This window comes from Pteropus medius, unplaced genomic scaffold (genome assembly GCF_902729225.1).
Source record: "Pteropus medius unplaced genomic scaffold, Ma_sr-lr_union100, whole genome shotgun sequence".
NCBI classification, from domain to species: domain Eukaryota; kingdom Metazoa; phylum Chordata; class Mammalia; order Chiroptera; family Pteropodidae; genus Pteropus; species Pteropus medius.
The window spans coordinates 59,161,639-59,175,913 of record NW_024344378.1 but is presented as its reverse complement, the minus strand read 5'-3'; the positions used below and the strand labels follow the sequence as shown (position 1 = coordinate 59,175,913).

Below are 14,275 nucleotides of genomic sequence, written 5' to 3'. Positions count from 1 at the left end.
GGTACTACAAATTCTCGGGAAGTGAGTCAGATACAAATAATACATAAAATTAAGAGAAACTGAACATGATACTCTGGTAATACCAAGTCAGCAGCTGACCCACAAGACAGATGGCTGCAACTGTTCCTTTGCACCTCGAGGCTTCCCTCCCTCACAACCAGTCTTTGCTCATATCCTTCTTCCTCCTCTTCTGAGTCTCAGCTCAAACTCCTCTGAGAAGCTAGATTTATGATCACTCTCTTTTGGGCACGTCTTGTTACACTGTAGTTATTTTACCCACCAAGAAGGTGGACGGGGCAGGCCAGGGACTGTGACTTTTCTTGCTAGTATCACCTGGCCTTCACTCGAGGGCCGGGGATATAATAGGAAATCAATGAATGAGTATGGAATGTTGAAGGAGACCCCTCTGAACAAATGAGAAAGAGATGGAGATAGATAGGTAGGTAGGTAGATAGATAGATAGATAGATAGATAGATAGATAGATAGATAGATACATACATACATACATACATACATACATACATACATACATACATACATACATACAGATGGAGTCATAGACATAGAGGTATTTTCTGATCTCCTAGAGAATTTGGAACATGCTTGACAACTGGCTCCTGTCTCCAGGTCCTCCTGTACCACACCCCCCATTTGATCTCAGCACTCCAGCCATGTGGAACCTCTCTCTCAGTTCTCACATGTACAAGCTCATTCTGACCCTCAAGCCTTGACACAAGCTGAGTCCTTTGCAGGGGCTCTCATCCCTCTGATGTTGGACAGACACTCCTCCCTCTCAGCTTCATTATCACTTCCTACAAGAAAGCTTCTGTGACCCTCCAACTGAGAGCAATCATGAGGCAGACTCCAGCACAGCATCAGTTTCCTCCAGATTATGTCAGACTATCTAATATTTTTCATCTACTTCCTTTTGCTTACAGTCTGTTTCACCCAGAGAGCAGACACCTCAGCATGTACTGCAGGTACTAGGCTGAAGCTCAGGCTTCAGAGCGCTTGCAACAATGGATTCGAAGCAGGCTCCTTTAATTGCACCTTTGTTATTCAAGGACCTCAGCCACTTCCTTTATCATTCCCAATTATACTAGTAGATAAATTAGCACCCCAGGACCCCGAGATTCAATCTCAGGTCACCAGGACAGGGCTTCATTTCTTCTGCTGTCCCACTCTTTCCCCTCCTCAATCTCTCCTTCCTTTTTTGCTAGGGCAAAGATCCAAGTTTTCTCTAACCCCCATCAACGACAGCAAAGAGAAGAAAATTTCAAAGCTTCCTATTCCGAGACTTTGAAAGACTTTTTTAATTAACCAAAATGGTTTCTCATAATAGATGAGTCCCAGGGCGAAAGCGCTGTAAGTCACGCGGCAGGCGCTTGGCGCGGAGCTGGGAGTGGGGTGCTAGCGGGTTGTGAATGGCAGCATCGCCTCAGGAGGGCCCCAGACTGATTTCCACTCCACGACCATCTGCCGTTTTATCATTTATATAGTCGAGAATGCTTCTGTTTGTGACCTCTAAAGCATTTTTTGCATTGATGAATATGTTTAAGTTTTAAATATTCAAATTGAGAGAAATAAAAAAAAAAATGTGTTTCCCTATCCATAAGTCATAATTTTTAAAATTTGAAAGCATATCCAAGGATGATGATGATACCTTCCCCTAACCACAACGTTAGTTTTTGGAATGCAGGTATACCTCACATTAAGAAATGCAGGTATACCTCACATTAGGAAATCCAGTATATTAAAATCTGAACCTCACAAAATCTGAATCCAGTATATTAAAATCTAGATTCCTAGATATAATTCGCCTTTATTTTTTCAAAAAATTTTTTCTGGTCGGTTTGTAGTGGTAATGTTTACTATTTTCACAGAATTTTTTTCAATGGGTGCTGTTCTGAAATTGTCCATATTTGAGCTGTTATTTTTTTAATTAATTAATTAATCATTTTAAAATGTAGAAATTATTTAAATTTTTCTCCCATCTACCTCCCCTCCTCCCACCTACCCTTTGATAATCGCTATTCCATTGTTCATGTCCATGAGTCTCTGTTTGTTTGTCTTGTTCATTTGTTGCTTTTAGGTTTATATCAACATATAAGTGATATCCTATGATTTTCATCTTTTTCTGTCTGGCTTAATTAGCTTAATATGATTATTTCAAGGTCCATCCATGTTGTTGCAAATGGCAGTATTTCATCTCTTCTCATGGATGAGTAATATTCCTTTAAAGTAAAGGACTGTATTCAGTTTTCAACCCAAGATTCCTTTAAATCACCAGATTCCTAAGTTAATTTCAAATCTTTTTTAATTTATAATATCTTGATCTATACATATTCTTTTCAGAACCAGTCTACTGTGATTCTTTTTAGATGTATACTAACTAGGGAGATAAATAACCAGACTACAAGAACTCCTTAAATATAAAGACCATGTATTATTCATCTCTATGTTCTTATCAAGGAATGCTATGTGTAGTCAATAAATTCATGTGTCGTTGAATTGCATATGATGAAGTATTTATGTACATTAAAATATGGCGTGTTGAGCTACAGACTTGAACGTTAAATTACTTTTAAATATTCCTCAATGACAGACATATATAGCATATAAACACAGCCTGATTTTGAAAATAAAATAAAATAAAATATCATGAGAGAGAGAGAAGAAAGAAAATCAGTAAAATATAACAGAAGGTGAGAAGATCCACTTAACCTTTCCAGACTAAATATTTCTGTTAGGTAGAATTCTTTAGAGAAGGAACTAAGCATCTATACCTAAGGACTTTTCAAAACATGATTTAGATTTGATGTGTTTTTCAATGGGCAGTGATTGTGACCTTACGTTGAGAATATTGCATTGATGTGTGGAACTTGCACAACTTAGTACCTGTTCTCTTGGAGAGATTTAAGCTATCGCCTTGCTGTCAAAAGCAAAATAACTTTAACCTCATTGCTTGTGAGGCTGAATGCACAAAAGAATACTCAAGGAGGTGGCTTTAGGCTGTTTTCAGGTAGCAGACCCCATGGCAGCATTGTGCTTTTGTGGAGCACAGTGATGGAGCTATGTCTTAGTGCCATGTTACAAAGGAAGAAGTGTATGACTAGCAGGAGGCAAGACTACAAGCAAGCCATGGGAAAAAATGAATTCCTGTCAGTATTGATTAATCATTCGTGTGGATTTTGCATTCTTATAAGTTATGATATGGTAGACCATATTTTAAGATAAGTTTTAAGAATAAACGGTTGAGAGGAAAATTCTAGTAGAGAAAATTCTACCAGCTAGCTAAGGCAGGTGCTTATTGCACACAAGGAGGTCACCATCCTCTGATTTTAGCAGCAAGATCCCTTGGTCAAGTCAGGGCCTCTGCTAACCTAGTCACTGTCCTATGTATGAATTAGAAAAAGGAGCCCCCTCTGAACAAATGAGAACAAGATGTCCTTCTGCCAGGTGGACATAGACCACACTAAAGCTCATGATTTGCTCGCAGAGCTCAGACAGGAGTTGGAGCCCACCCCATAAACTTCCCATCTTTATGTGGAGCCCTGTGCAGATCAGTTTCCTCAGTGTGCTGCAGCCCAGCCAGCCTCATAACCACCACATGTCTCTATGCAAAGATGCCACACCCTACCCACCATATGTCTCTATGCAAAGATGCCACACTCTACCCATCCCAGGGGATAAGCCTCTTTCTGCTTGGCCTATGGGGAAATCAGTCTGCACCTATAGTGAGGAACAGTTAGTGGTTCGTTGGGCTCTACTCATGGCCAAGCCCTGACATTGATATTTCAAGGGCACAAGTGACAGTTGCTCTTAAGCTATTATATTCTCTCTGTATTTATCTAAAATTTTGTTCACATAAAACTGATGGGCCTGGATCCAGCACCACCTAAATCTATTCCTGGGAAAATCATCCAAAAAAAGGTTGAAGAGGTTCAATATCATGAGCAGAGCCCTTTCCTTCTCACTGAACAGGTGACACTAGCTCAATGCTCAAATGACCCACGTATCTTCATGCAAGAAGATGGCAGAGGTGAGTATCACATTCACTGAGCCCTCACAATAAACAAAGCTTTAGAGAAATGAGTATTCCACACTTCTATCAGGATCATTTAAAGAATGAAGACTCTGGCACTTTGGGCATGGTGGCTTCTATCTTAGGAACCTCCCCTTTCCAGCAGATATGATGTTTCAGGAAACGTTCTGATCTGACAAGGTTACTATATTTAGCACTACAACATGTTTGTTACAGCTATAGTATTTCATCAGAAACCCAGAGGCTGCCCTAAGAAAGAAAACATGAACTTGCAATGAAGGATGTTGGACCACAAGTTAGATCTGTGCAGCTTCTCTCTTTCCTGTGCACATAGAGGCATGTGTGTTACCTACTGTCAGCAAGTCATCGATTATATTCTCCTAACCTAACCTTACAGAAAAGATACATTAAAAGACTTGCCCTAAAATGCTTTTAAAGATAAACACTGAAATATTTAAGTTACAGAAAGTTTTCAGAAAAATACTTTGATAATTTACAGAAAATGTCAGTTCTGATATTTTTAGTACAAAAGACAAACACAAATGAACATATTAAGCACAAGGATCAAATAAGAGCAAAGGAACAAAGCATAGTAGCAAATATATCAACTAAAAACTCTGTGTCACATATTACCATAACCTTGCTATGATTCAAACACTGAACAACAGAATGGCGACTTTTAATATATACCACTAATAGCAAAATGTCTGCTTTTATTGAAGAAAAAAACTAAAACTATATTGCTCTAAGCAGTTTTGAAATGAATATCTGATTCAAAACTTCCCCTGTGCATATAATTGCATGCTAATTTACATTTTAATTACTTCCTAAGAAATCAAAAGCATTTGTTGACAGTAGAACATAATGTCAACTTCATGGTGCACTGTTGGTGGATGCTTAATCAACTTAATTAGATAATTAGTGATGTTAATTATCCTTCTATTATGAAGATAAAGATGTCTCACAAATGATGCACTTGGTAAAGAAACATCATTAAAGGTATCAATGTTTGCTTTGTTCATTTACTTCTATTTTTCAAACTCCTGTAACAGGCACTTGTGATCAACTAGTAACACTTAATTCTTCCTCAAAATGGAAAAAAAGCCACTGTTTCCATCAGCCTGTTATTGAGTTTTCCCCTTATTCTGGATACTAACACTGTGCTGGCAATGTTGCTTTTTTCAAATCATCAGCTGTCAGGACCTCTCCACTGTGTTCAATTATGTTGTACAGTCCCTTGTTCAAGGAGCTCCTTTCTGCTCACTTCTCAGTGATGTGATGAGTGAGTTCTAATATCATTTGTTTGCAAAATGAGGTGTGTTTGTGTGTGTGTGTCGAAGGAATAGACTACATGAGAGAGAGGGCCCTGATTGAGTGCCCAACCACAGGGCTAATTCACCCCTCCCCACTGCCTAGCCTGTCTGTATGTCCATGACCTTACAGTGTGATATCCCCACCTCTGCCTCAGGATACCACACTGCTGTGGGAAGGTCAATTCTGGTTGTGGTGTTGTAGCACAGCTGCCTGCAAAATCAAGGACTAAGATCCACACTACATAGACTTTACTTTCAGTTGAAGAGAAAAAAGAAAATTCAGAGGTTTAAGAAATAAGATCATTAGACTCAAACATTTTTCTCTTTCTTGCCCCTAAATAACACCACAACTAGAATGTAATGGAAGTCCTTTCTGGAAATAATCTAAGATCAGACATACCATGAATAGCTGTAAGGCCAGGCTCGGGAGAGTGGCATTATTTTTAGGGTCATTTATCTCAGGAAAAGCATTAAAAGAAAAAAAGTCATTCACAGGCTTGCCCACCGCATTAAGAAAACCATGATCATATCAGTAGAGTGGTTTACACTTTTCAGTCTTTTTATTTTTTATCATACTTTCGTTTGAGTGGTTTTATTCCTCTAACAGATAGTCCCATTTTATTACTTGCTCACAAAACTTTTCCCACAACCGAGCATAGCTGGATTTTTCAACCACATAGCATTGTAATTTCTCATAAAGTCTGTGATTTGGGGTTTCCTGAATCATTCTTATTTTTCTTATAGTTTTCAATGGTTTTTTTTCCCTCCAACTTGCTCCTTCTCTTGATTTGCTGACACAGGCTGCCCTTTCTGTCCTCCTGCAACACCAGCAAAAACGTACTAAGATCTCACCTCTCTGTAGGCCACCTCTCTTAAATGCATATTCATCTCCTGCAAAAGTTCTTTCTCTCCTACCCGCGAACATGTTGAATTTACTGCAAGTTTAAGTAAACATATCTCATGTGAATTCCAGATTTTTTAAACCTTTTGAATTCCAGATTTTTTTAAATTTCCTACAACTTCTTAAATATCTTTGACTCTAGCTCTTTTTACAGTAGAAATTCTCTGAGACTTCTAACTTTCGTTCTCACAGATGCATTTTTATTTCATCAGCTGTTACCCTCTACTCTATCACTTACTTCCTTCCCTTTCATTTTAACATTCCTTTGTATGTTCACACTCTCTTCTCAGCTCTGTGCTCTCCTGATTCATGAGCGTTTTTCCCAGCTGAATGCACACTGAGGCTTCCACCTTCAATGCTATTCACCTGCTGAACATGGAAGTGCCAAAGCACTAAACTTGAAAGCGTCTGTGCCCTCGTCAGACCTCATCCTCCTTCCTGAAACAGCGGCATGAGTTTCTCTTAGGCTCCCCATGCCTTCAGCCTCAGCAAGACTGTCATCACTCAGCAGCAGGAGATAAATACAAATACACAGAAAAGTAAGACTAGAAACTGCTTGATCACTCCCACAGTAACACTGGTAAAGCCTTCCAATTCTGCTCTCTTGCTTTTTTTCTGCAATTTTTATTTGGGTTTCATGATCTCTTTAAGGAATAAATAAATATACGGAAACATTTACCCATGAAATGATATAATGTCTGGGATGTTGCTTCAAAATTACATTGTGCTGAGGGAAAGAGTAGTTAAAAATGGAGATGGGACAAGATTGGCCATGAGCTGAAAATTGTGGAAGTAATAGATAGATACATAGGGATTCATTTCATTATTTTCTCTATTTCTGTATATGTTTGAAATTTTCCACAATGACTTTTAAAAGAAATAATGGTAAAGTACACAGAGAGGATGGTCAAAAATGTCATTTCCCTTGCCAGGGACCTGAGCCAGGGCTGCCCTTAATACAGCTGTCACCCAGTTGCTGGTCTCCGCCAGCATTTCATTCTCTGCCAGAGGCAGGGCTGCTCAGTGGCTGGAGGTAGGAGACAGTGAGCCTGGGCTCACATTCAGGGAAGCAGCCAATGTCAGGTTCATAATCGCTCTACCCACACAAATGTCCTGTCTCTGAGATCTTCAAGGCACTGCTGGTCTTATAGGAGGCTCTAGCATGTCTGGGTGGGCAGGGGGCTTACCCACAGAGCAGCCTTTGGAGGACGCCAGGGGGCCTTGGAGCAAATGTTTAGTGCTTTTATGTTCTTGCCAGGGCAGACATAGAATTCCAACAAAAAGCTTGCCCTTGGTATTTTAGCAACTCCAGTTGTGACCCTCTGGCTTTTCGTGCCTTGACATCCCCTTCTGTTAATTCTCATATGGCCCTGGCTTCCCTGTGTGGGCCATTTCAACTTTGAAAACAGCAACTGGATGCTTGCTCAACTATCTCCAAATGCCATGGAAATATCGAGAACACGGGGCCTGGCCCTAGTCCATGGTGTCTTGCTCCTCTATAAACCTCCTAATTTTTGTTCTGGTGAGGCCCACCTGGTCCCTGAATGAGACAGCAGTCCACACATATACAATTGATCCAGGAGTTCACACTTTGCCAAATAAGGCACAGGTCAGGCAGTTGTGCCCACCCAGAGGGGTTCCCACTACACTTTCAATCCCCTTCCTCTGGCTTTTCCTTTCCATTCTTTGCAGAATCAACAGACCCATCCAAATATCTGAATTGCATACCTTCCCTGCCTGGGTGCCTCTCTTCTCACCGTGTGGTTCCTGTCTTTTATTAAGCACCACCCCCCGCCATTTTTTTTGGCTCATCTCAGCCTTGGTTAAATGGAATTCTCTTGTGTTATTTATTTAATTTTCACTGCTTCAACCACTGCTGCAGCAGCCCCCACCATCTCCCATCTGAATGATGCTACAGTGCCCAGACCAGGCTCTCTCTCAGGGGCCCTAACCTCTAATCTAACCTGTATATACAGAAACATACTGCTTTCCTGCTTAACCCCCACCTATGGGACATGGCACCCCCAACCTGACCCCATGCTCATTCCATCACCTGCAGCACCTCTGATCATCCCTCTGCTCTGCACAGGTTCTATAACCACTGACCCTCTCAACTCCTTCCCACCTGGCCCCTAGGTCCTGTGTCCAGTATGTCCATTTTTGTTTGCTAATGCTAAAAAAAAAAGAAAGAAAAAAAACCAGAAGATGACACACTTTATATTTTGGAATAATTTTGGATTTACGGAAAATTTCTAAAGATAGTATAGAGAGTTCTTATCAACCCCTTACCTGTTTTCCCATAATGTTAACATTGTTTTGGCATTACCATGGTGTGTCTGTCAAAACTAAGAAACCAACATCAGTTGTTGATGTTTATTCAACTTGTTTTTAAACATAAAAGTCCGAAACTAAGCAGGTAGGCAAATTCACACCCATTTCTGTGAAGAGGAATGACTGGCCAGAATGTATGCCCTGGATTTCTCTACACCAAGGGTGGAATAGTGAAGTGGCTTCCAGGACACCCTGAGTTGGCCTTTAGTGGCCTTGAGTGGGCCCAAGGTCCCAACCTCGGTCCAACACTCTGTACCCACAGCTTTTGCCCTAGCAGATACTGTGACTTCACAATTTGACCCTAGAATGCACTGTGAAGGGGGTTTAATGGAAGAAAAAGAAGAAATAACATCTATCATATCAGCCTTGCCTCAAAGGCTTATCTGCAGGGAAAAAGGAAACATTTTCTACTAGAAATGAAGATAGGTAAAAGGAATTAAGAATTGTACAGTGTATGTCTCACTCCAAGAAACAATTTATCAGTGCTGTAGAGCTGTCAGCTACTGACATGATAAGGAATAACACCAAATGAATAATGTTTCCTCCAAAACCAACTCCTTTAATTACAAGCCTCTTCTTTCCAGAAGAGAGACAGAAGATGCAAAAACACCAATTTCATGCACTTGTGCCTGAATAATGTCTCCATGCTGCTTTTTCCAGATGGCGACCTTCTCACTGGAGGGACTAATGATGTGGGCATATTTAGGGAAAAACCAATAACAGAGTCTTTAACCTTCAACAACAAAAAGCATGTTGTACAAAATGTTCCTTGGGATACATTAGAAAATATCAATTACATTGCTCACTGAGGTGTAATCAGCTGTAATAATCAAAATTAATTTTTAAAAATAATTAAACAGACCCCAGGGCAAATAGTTGATGCTCTTATCCTATGACATCACAGTGTAAAAATGTACCTGAGAAGTTGTACCTTCCATTAGCAACAAAGGCATTTTGAGAGAATACATGATGGATTCGGGGTCTGAGGCCGGTGTGTTCCATCCCAGCCAAAGGACAGAGAGTTCCATGAAGTTCCCTGCACATTTTATAAGAAACTTCTATGTACCAGGCATTATGCCCAGCTCAGACTGAAGTACTAGAATAAGATATTGCTAAGCAAAACAGCAGTTAATTTTAAAAATTAAAACTAATCCACTTTGTTTCAAAATACATTGTCTTTTAAAAATCTACAAACTATAAGTGGCAAGAACGACAAGCAAATCAAAATGAAGGTAAAAAAGGGCTCAAATAGGAAGAAAGAAGCCAAGTTGTGTGTGTTTACGTGTGTGTGTGTGTGTGTGTGTGTGTGTGTGTGTGTGTGTGTGTAAATGTGTTTTGTAGAAATTTATCCCACTAGGTATATGCAGTTATAAGAGTTGGGCAACACTTAGCTCTCCAAGTTTCTGAGTGCCCAGATCCAGGAGGAAAATATAACAGTGACAGAAGTCTTGTTGTTCATAAGTTGCTGTAGAAAAGCACAGTTCTTCCTGGGGTTAACAGCTGAGAGTGATGTCCCCCATGGCTGCCCTCTCTCCACTTTAGCCCCGCTACACTGGCCTTTGTTGCCCTAGGACACACCCCATCACACACCAGCCTCAGTAACTTTGCCTGGCGGTCCTCTCTGCCTGATCACTCTTTTCTGAAGAGTCACAAGGCATACGTCCTTCCTTATTTCTCTGCTCCCACACCCTCTGCCAGAGAAGGCTTCTGACCACTTCCATCTAAACAGCTTGACACCTCTCTTGACACTCTCTCTCACTTACCCTATTCAATTTTTCCTCACTGCAGTTAGCATCCCCAACATTTATGAATTTATTTAGCTGTTTATTGTCGATCTTAGCCCCATAGAAAGCAGCCTCCATGAAAGCAGAGAAAATGTCATTTTTTTCTTTTCTGTAACCTCGGTGCTTAGAGCAGAGTACAGTCAGACTCAATAAATATTTGTTGATTGACTTACCAAATGAATGAATGAATGAGACCTCAACTGATGTCAAAACAACTTCAACAGCCTACCTTCACAAAAAGACAGAGCCAATTTCAACTATTCTTTTTCTCCAGATCTCTCAATGAGTCAAGAGTGAACTGTGACAAGTCATGAACTAACATGGCCCCAAACACTGCAGCCTATTCAAGCTTCTTTCAGATGAGCTGGTTCTCAACCCATCTCCCCAGGACTTGGAGGCAGCTGAGCTGAGCCAGTAACAGTGGCTCTGGGAGATGATGTGGCACTGGTGAAAAGGCAGCATCCATACCCTGCAAGGGTTCCTATAAAATGCATTGCATGCCCAGCATCCCAGTTGTTCCTTCCCTAGCTCCCAGCCAGACTGATCTGACCTCCTTGGGACAATGCTAACTTGGTCAAGGAGTAGAAGCTCCAGGGTGAAGCCAAAGGAAGAGGTGCTGGACCCCTTATGCCACATATGGCAGGAGCAAGTGCTTTGGCACAAAGTGGAGATCCTCTAGCTTGCAGGGCTTGGTGCAGCTATACCTTGTGCAGGGTGGTCTTCCCCTTGGCAGAGAGAGCAATAAGGTAAAATGGAATTTTGTAAACTGTCTTCTATTTCTACAACACTTATAATTTCCAAGCTTCTACTTACTCTAGTGTAAACAGAGCATATTTCCAGTCATAAGTTCAGGAATCAAGGCTCTGACAGATTTGGGGATGGATGGTCTAAAGTCATGCTCAGCAGTACGGAGACGGAAGGTGTTATCCTCTCTCTGCCACTCCTGGCTGCAAAGCCCTTGGCTTTTTTTTTTTTTCTTTTTAGATGCAGTTTTCACATTTATAAAATGAGGCTAATAGTGGCTGTGTGATATAGCTGTTGCATAATCTAAGTTATTCACTCATTCAGTCAGTCAGTGAGTCTATTGACAACTTAGTGAGCAGTGTTTTCCTCAAGCTGATATGCTGAGGATGCAGCCAACTCTGGCTCTGAAACCGGGAGGCCAGCCAGCCAAGTCAAGCTCATTTTCTGTCTTCCCTACTATGTTTGAGCTCTTTCTCCATGTCCTGAAGGCTATTATTACAGAAGCTTAGGAAAAAAGAAACTCTCCTTCTATTGGTTGCCTGGGCAGGAAACTTTTCATCCCGCTCTTCTCCCCAATATCCGATGATGGTGTACCTCTCCATCAGTCACTGACCACAGTGGACAACAGACACTGTGAGGACAGCAGGGCCTAGATTCTGAGCAGGTGAGATTTGGAATCAAGATCACTTGTCAAAATTAAATGGGTGGAGAGCTCAAATTGTGCAATGTGTCTACCAACCATCTACTTTACCTCCCTGGGGAGCCCTTTCCCACAGCTTCCCACAGTTATTTGTCCCATTATGGAATGAAGGAGATAAAGACTCAGGAAAGTCAAATAAATTGCCCAAGGCCTCCTGACGTTAAGGCCATGTACATTCAATGACCACAGTCTGCCTCTGAAGATAAGTCAGTGACCCCAACATTAGAATATATGTCAGATTGTGTTTTGCAAAAAGAGCCTAGATGCTCTTGCAGAACCTTGCCACTTCCACACCAGGAGGTAGTCTATTTCTCTTCCTTTGAACCTAGATAGAACTTTGTGCCCATCTCAGCCAAAGGAACACAGCAGAAATGATGCTGCATGGCTTCCAAGGCAAGGTCATGGAAGACAACACCTGGTGCGCATGTGCTCTTTCTCGCTCTCACACACATGTTCTCCCTCCTCCTCCCTATGAAAATTAGCCCTTGAAGCCCAGCCACCAGGTTGTAAGGAAGTCCAGGAAACACAGAGAAGCTATGTGTAGGTTTCAACCAACGGTCTCAGCTAAAGTCTCAGACTAAAGCCAGCAGCAATCACTGGATATGTGAGTAAATGAGCCTTCTGTGGGTGACTCCAGGAAAGGCCCAGACAGTGTGGAGTAGAGACACCCCACCACCCTTGCTATGCTTCAAATTCTTTGACACAGCCTCCAGATCACAAAACTATTGTTGTCGCCACTGAGTTTTAGGATGGTTTGTTATGCAGCTTTAGAGGAATGGATTGGAAAACTCCAACAATTCAGCCCTACATAGTCAAGAGGATACAACACTACATTTCCCAGTAATAACATCAGCATTTCTGTTACTCTTTGCTAAGGAAACACAAGCCCCTACTGAGCTATGGGCTAGTGCTCTCTGAGCACACTTGACTCAAAAGGAAAATGAGAACAAGGATCTGTTTGGTTTTTAATGCCATAACACCTGCTCTTGGCGCTCCACAGAAGCCCATATTCACTTCAAGTTAAAGATAGCTTAAGACTTGGCTCCTTTAGATATAACCTCAACTGGGAAGACATGTGCATACCCTTAAAAGTTCAGAAGAACATGAAATTAGATTGTGTCTAGTGACAACAGAGTGAGTAGACATGGCTCATGTGGTTTGAAGCAAACACCTGATATTTCTCTAAGAAAAAGAAGTGTTGGCTGACCTCTGTCTTGCACTCAGGGTCCTTGGCCTGCCGCCCAGGAATCAACCTCATGGCTGATGACAAGCCTCCACTCCATGAAGTGACTTTGCTGTGGTGTCCAACATTCGAGCGACTGGCCAGTGATTTCTTCTCGGATGCTGGGGACAGGGAAGCAAAGACTGTCAGAAGTAAAGTTGAGAGGAGAACATACACTATCCCTACAGCTGGTTTGGCTTTCAAAGGGCTAGCAGGGTCTTGAGTCCAGTGTGCCTGCCTTCAATAATGGGAACAGCCAAAGTTTACAAGCTCACATTGCCATCTTCTAAGAAATGTAGTGTGGGTTTTGGAGTCACCAGGCCTGGCTTAGATTCTTAGCTCCGAAGCTCACTGACTCAAAGTGAGATGTTGGGCAAGTTAGCTGAGTCTCAAAGATTCACCCTGAAATGGGAATAATAGTGTCTAACCTCACTGTGGTGTCATGAAGAGTAAATAAGATTATGTGTTTAAAGCACAGGCCCTGGAACATAGAAAGCTTTCAGTATATGGTTGTTGGCAAAAAGAGAGCCGTTTGTAAGTTTTAAGGTCCATCTCACCATTTTATTCCATATATGTGCATGAATATATATATATATATATATATATATATAATTTTATTGAACTTTTCCCTGAAACAGAATCTTACATTTTGACTTCAAATTATACATGGGCTAATTTGAGAAGTGAGTGAAATAAAGGTATCACACCACTGGGTAGTCTGGGACAATATACATTGAAATAACTAACTCTTAAATCACTGCAAATTTTGTGATGCTGAAAGACTTAAAAAAAGTACATAGCATAATTTGACAGCAATGGCCTCTTTAAAACCAAAACTAAACCATTATTCCCACAGGTGTGTTGCCTAATATGAGGGTAAAAGTGTTGAGTCATTGATAGAATGTAAGGGACATTAATATCTTTTGGATGAAGATTTTCATTCGGACATAAAGAACCTGAGGCTCCAAGTCACCACAAGTCTTGGTGCAAGGTTTCAAAGCTGGTAAGTGAATACCAGGGCAGGCCCTAGCACTTCTGCCCAAGTTCCAGAGCCCAGGCTAGAGCTATAACATAGTGGCCCTTCAGTGTCAGAGATCACTAGAATCTGCTTGCTTGGTTGGCATCTCTGGCCTTCCTTTCACCTAAGATGCAAAGCAGCATGCACTCTTTGAGAGCAAAGATTCATGACATTTCATGATGTAAATCTCACCCACCAAAGTGATGAGAGAGAAGG

General features: G+C 41.2%; 1 protein-coding gene across 1 annotated transcript in view; it reads right to left on the bottom strand.

Annotated features, from left to right (window-relative positions):
• The window catches only part of WDFY4 (WDFY family member 4), a 280,147-nt gene that overhangs the window by 132,092 nt on the left and 133,780 nt on the right, over window positions 1-14,275 (bottom strand). The window contains exon 39 of the mRNA XM_039870919.1: window positions 13,027-13,163. Coding sequence (XP_039726853.1) covers window positions 13,027-13,163 — 137 coding nt within the window. The remainder of the gene's footprint in view (window positions 1-13,026; window positions 13,164-14,275) is intronic.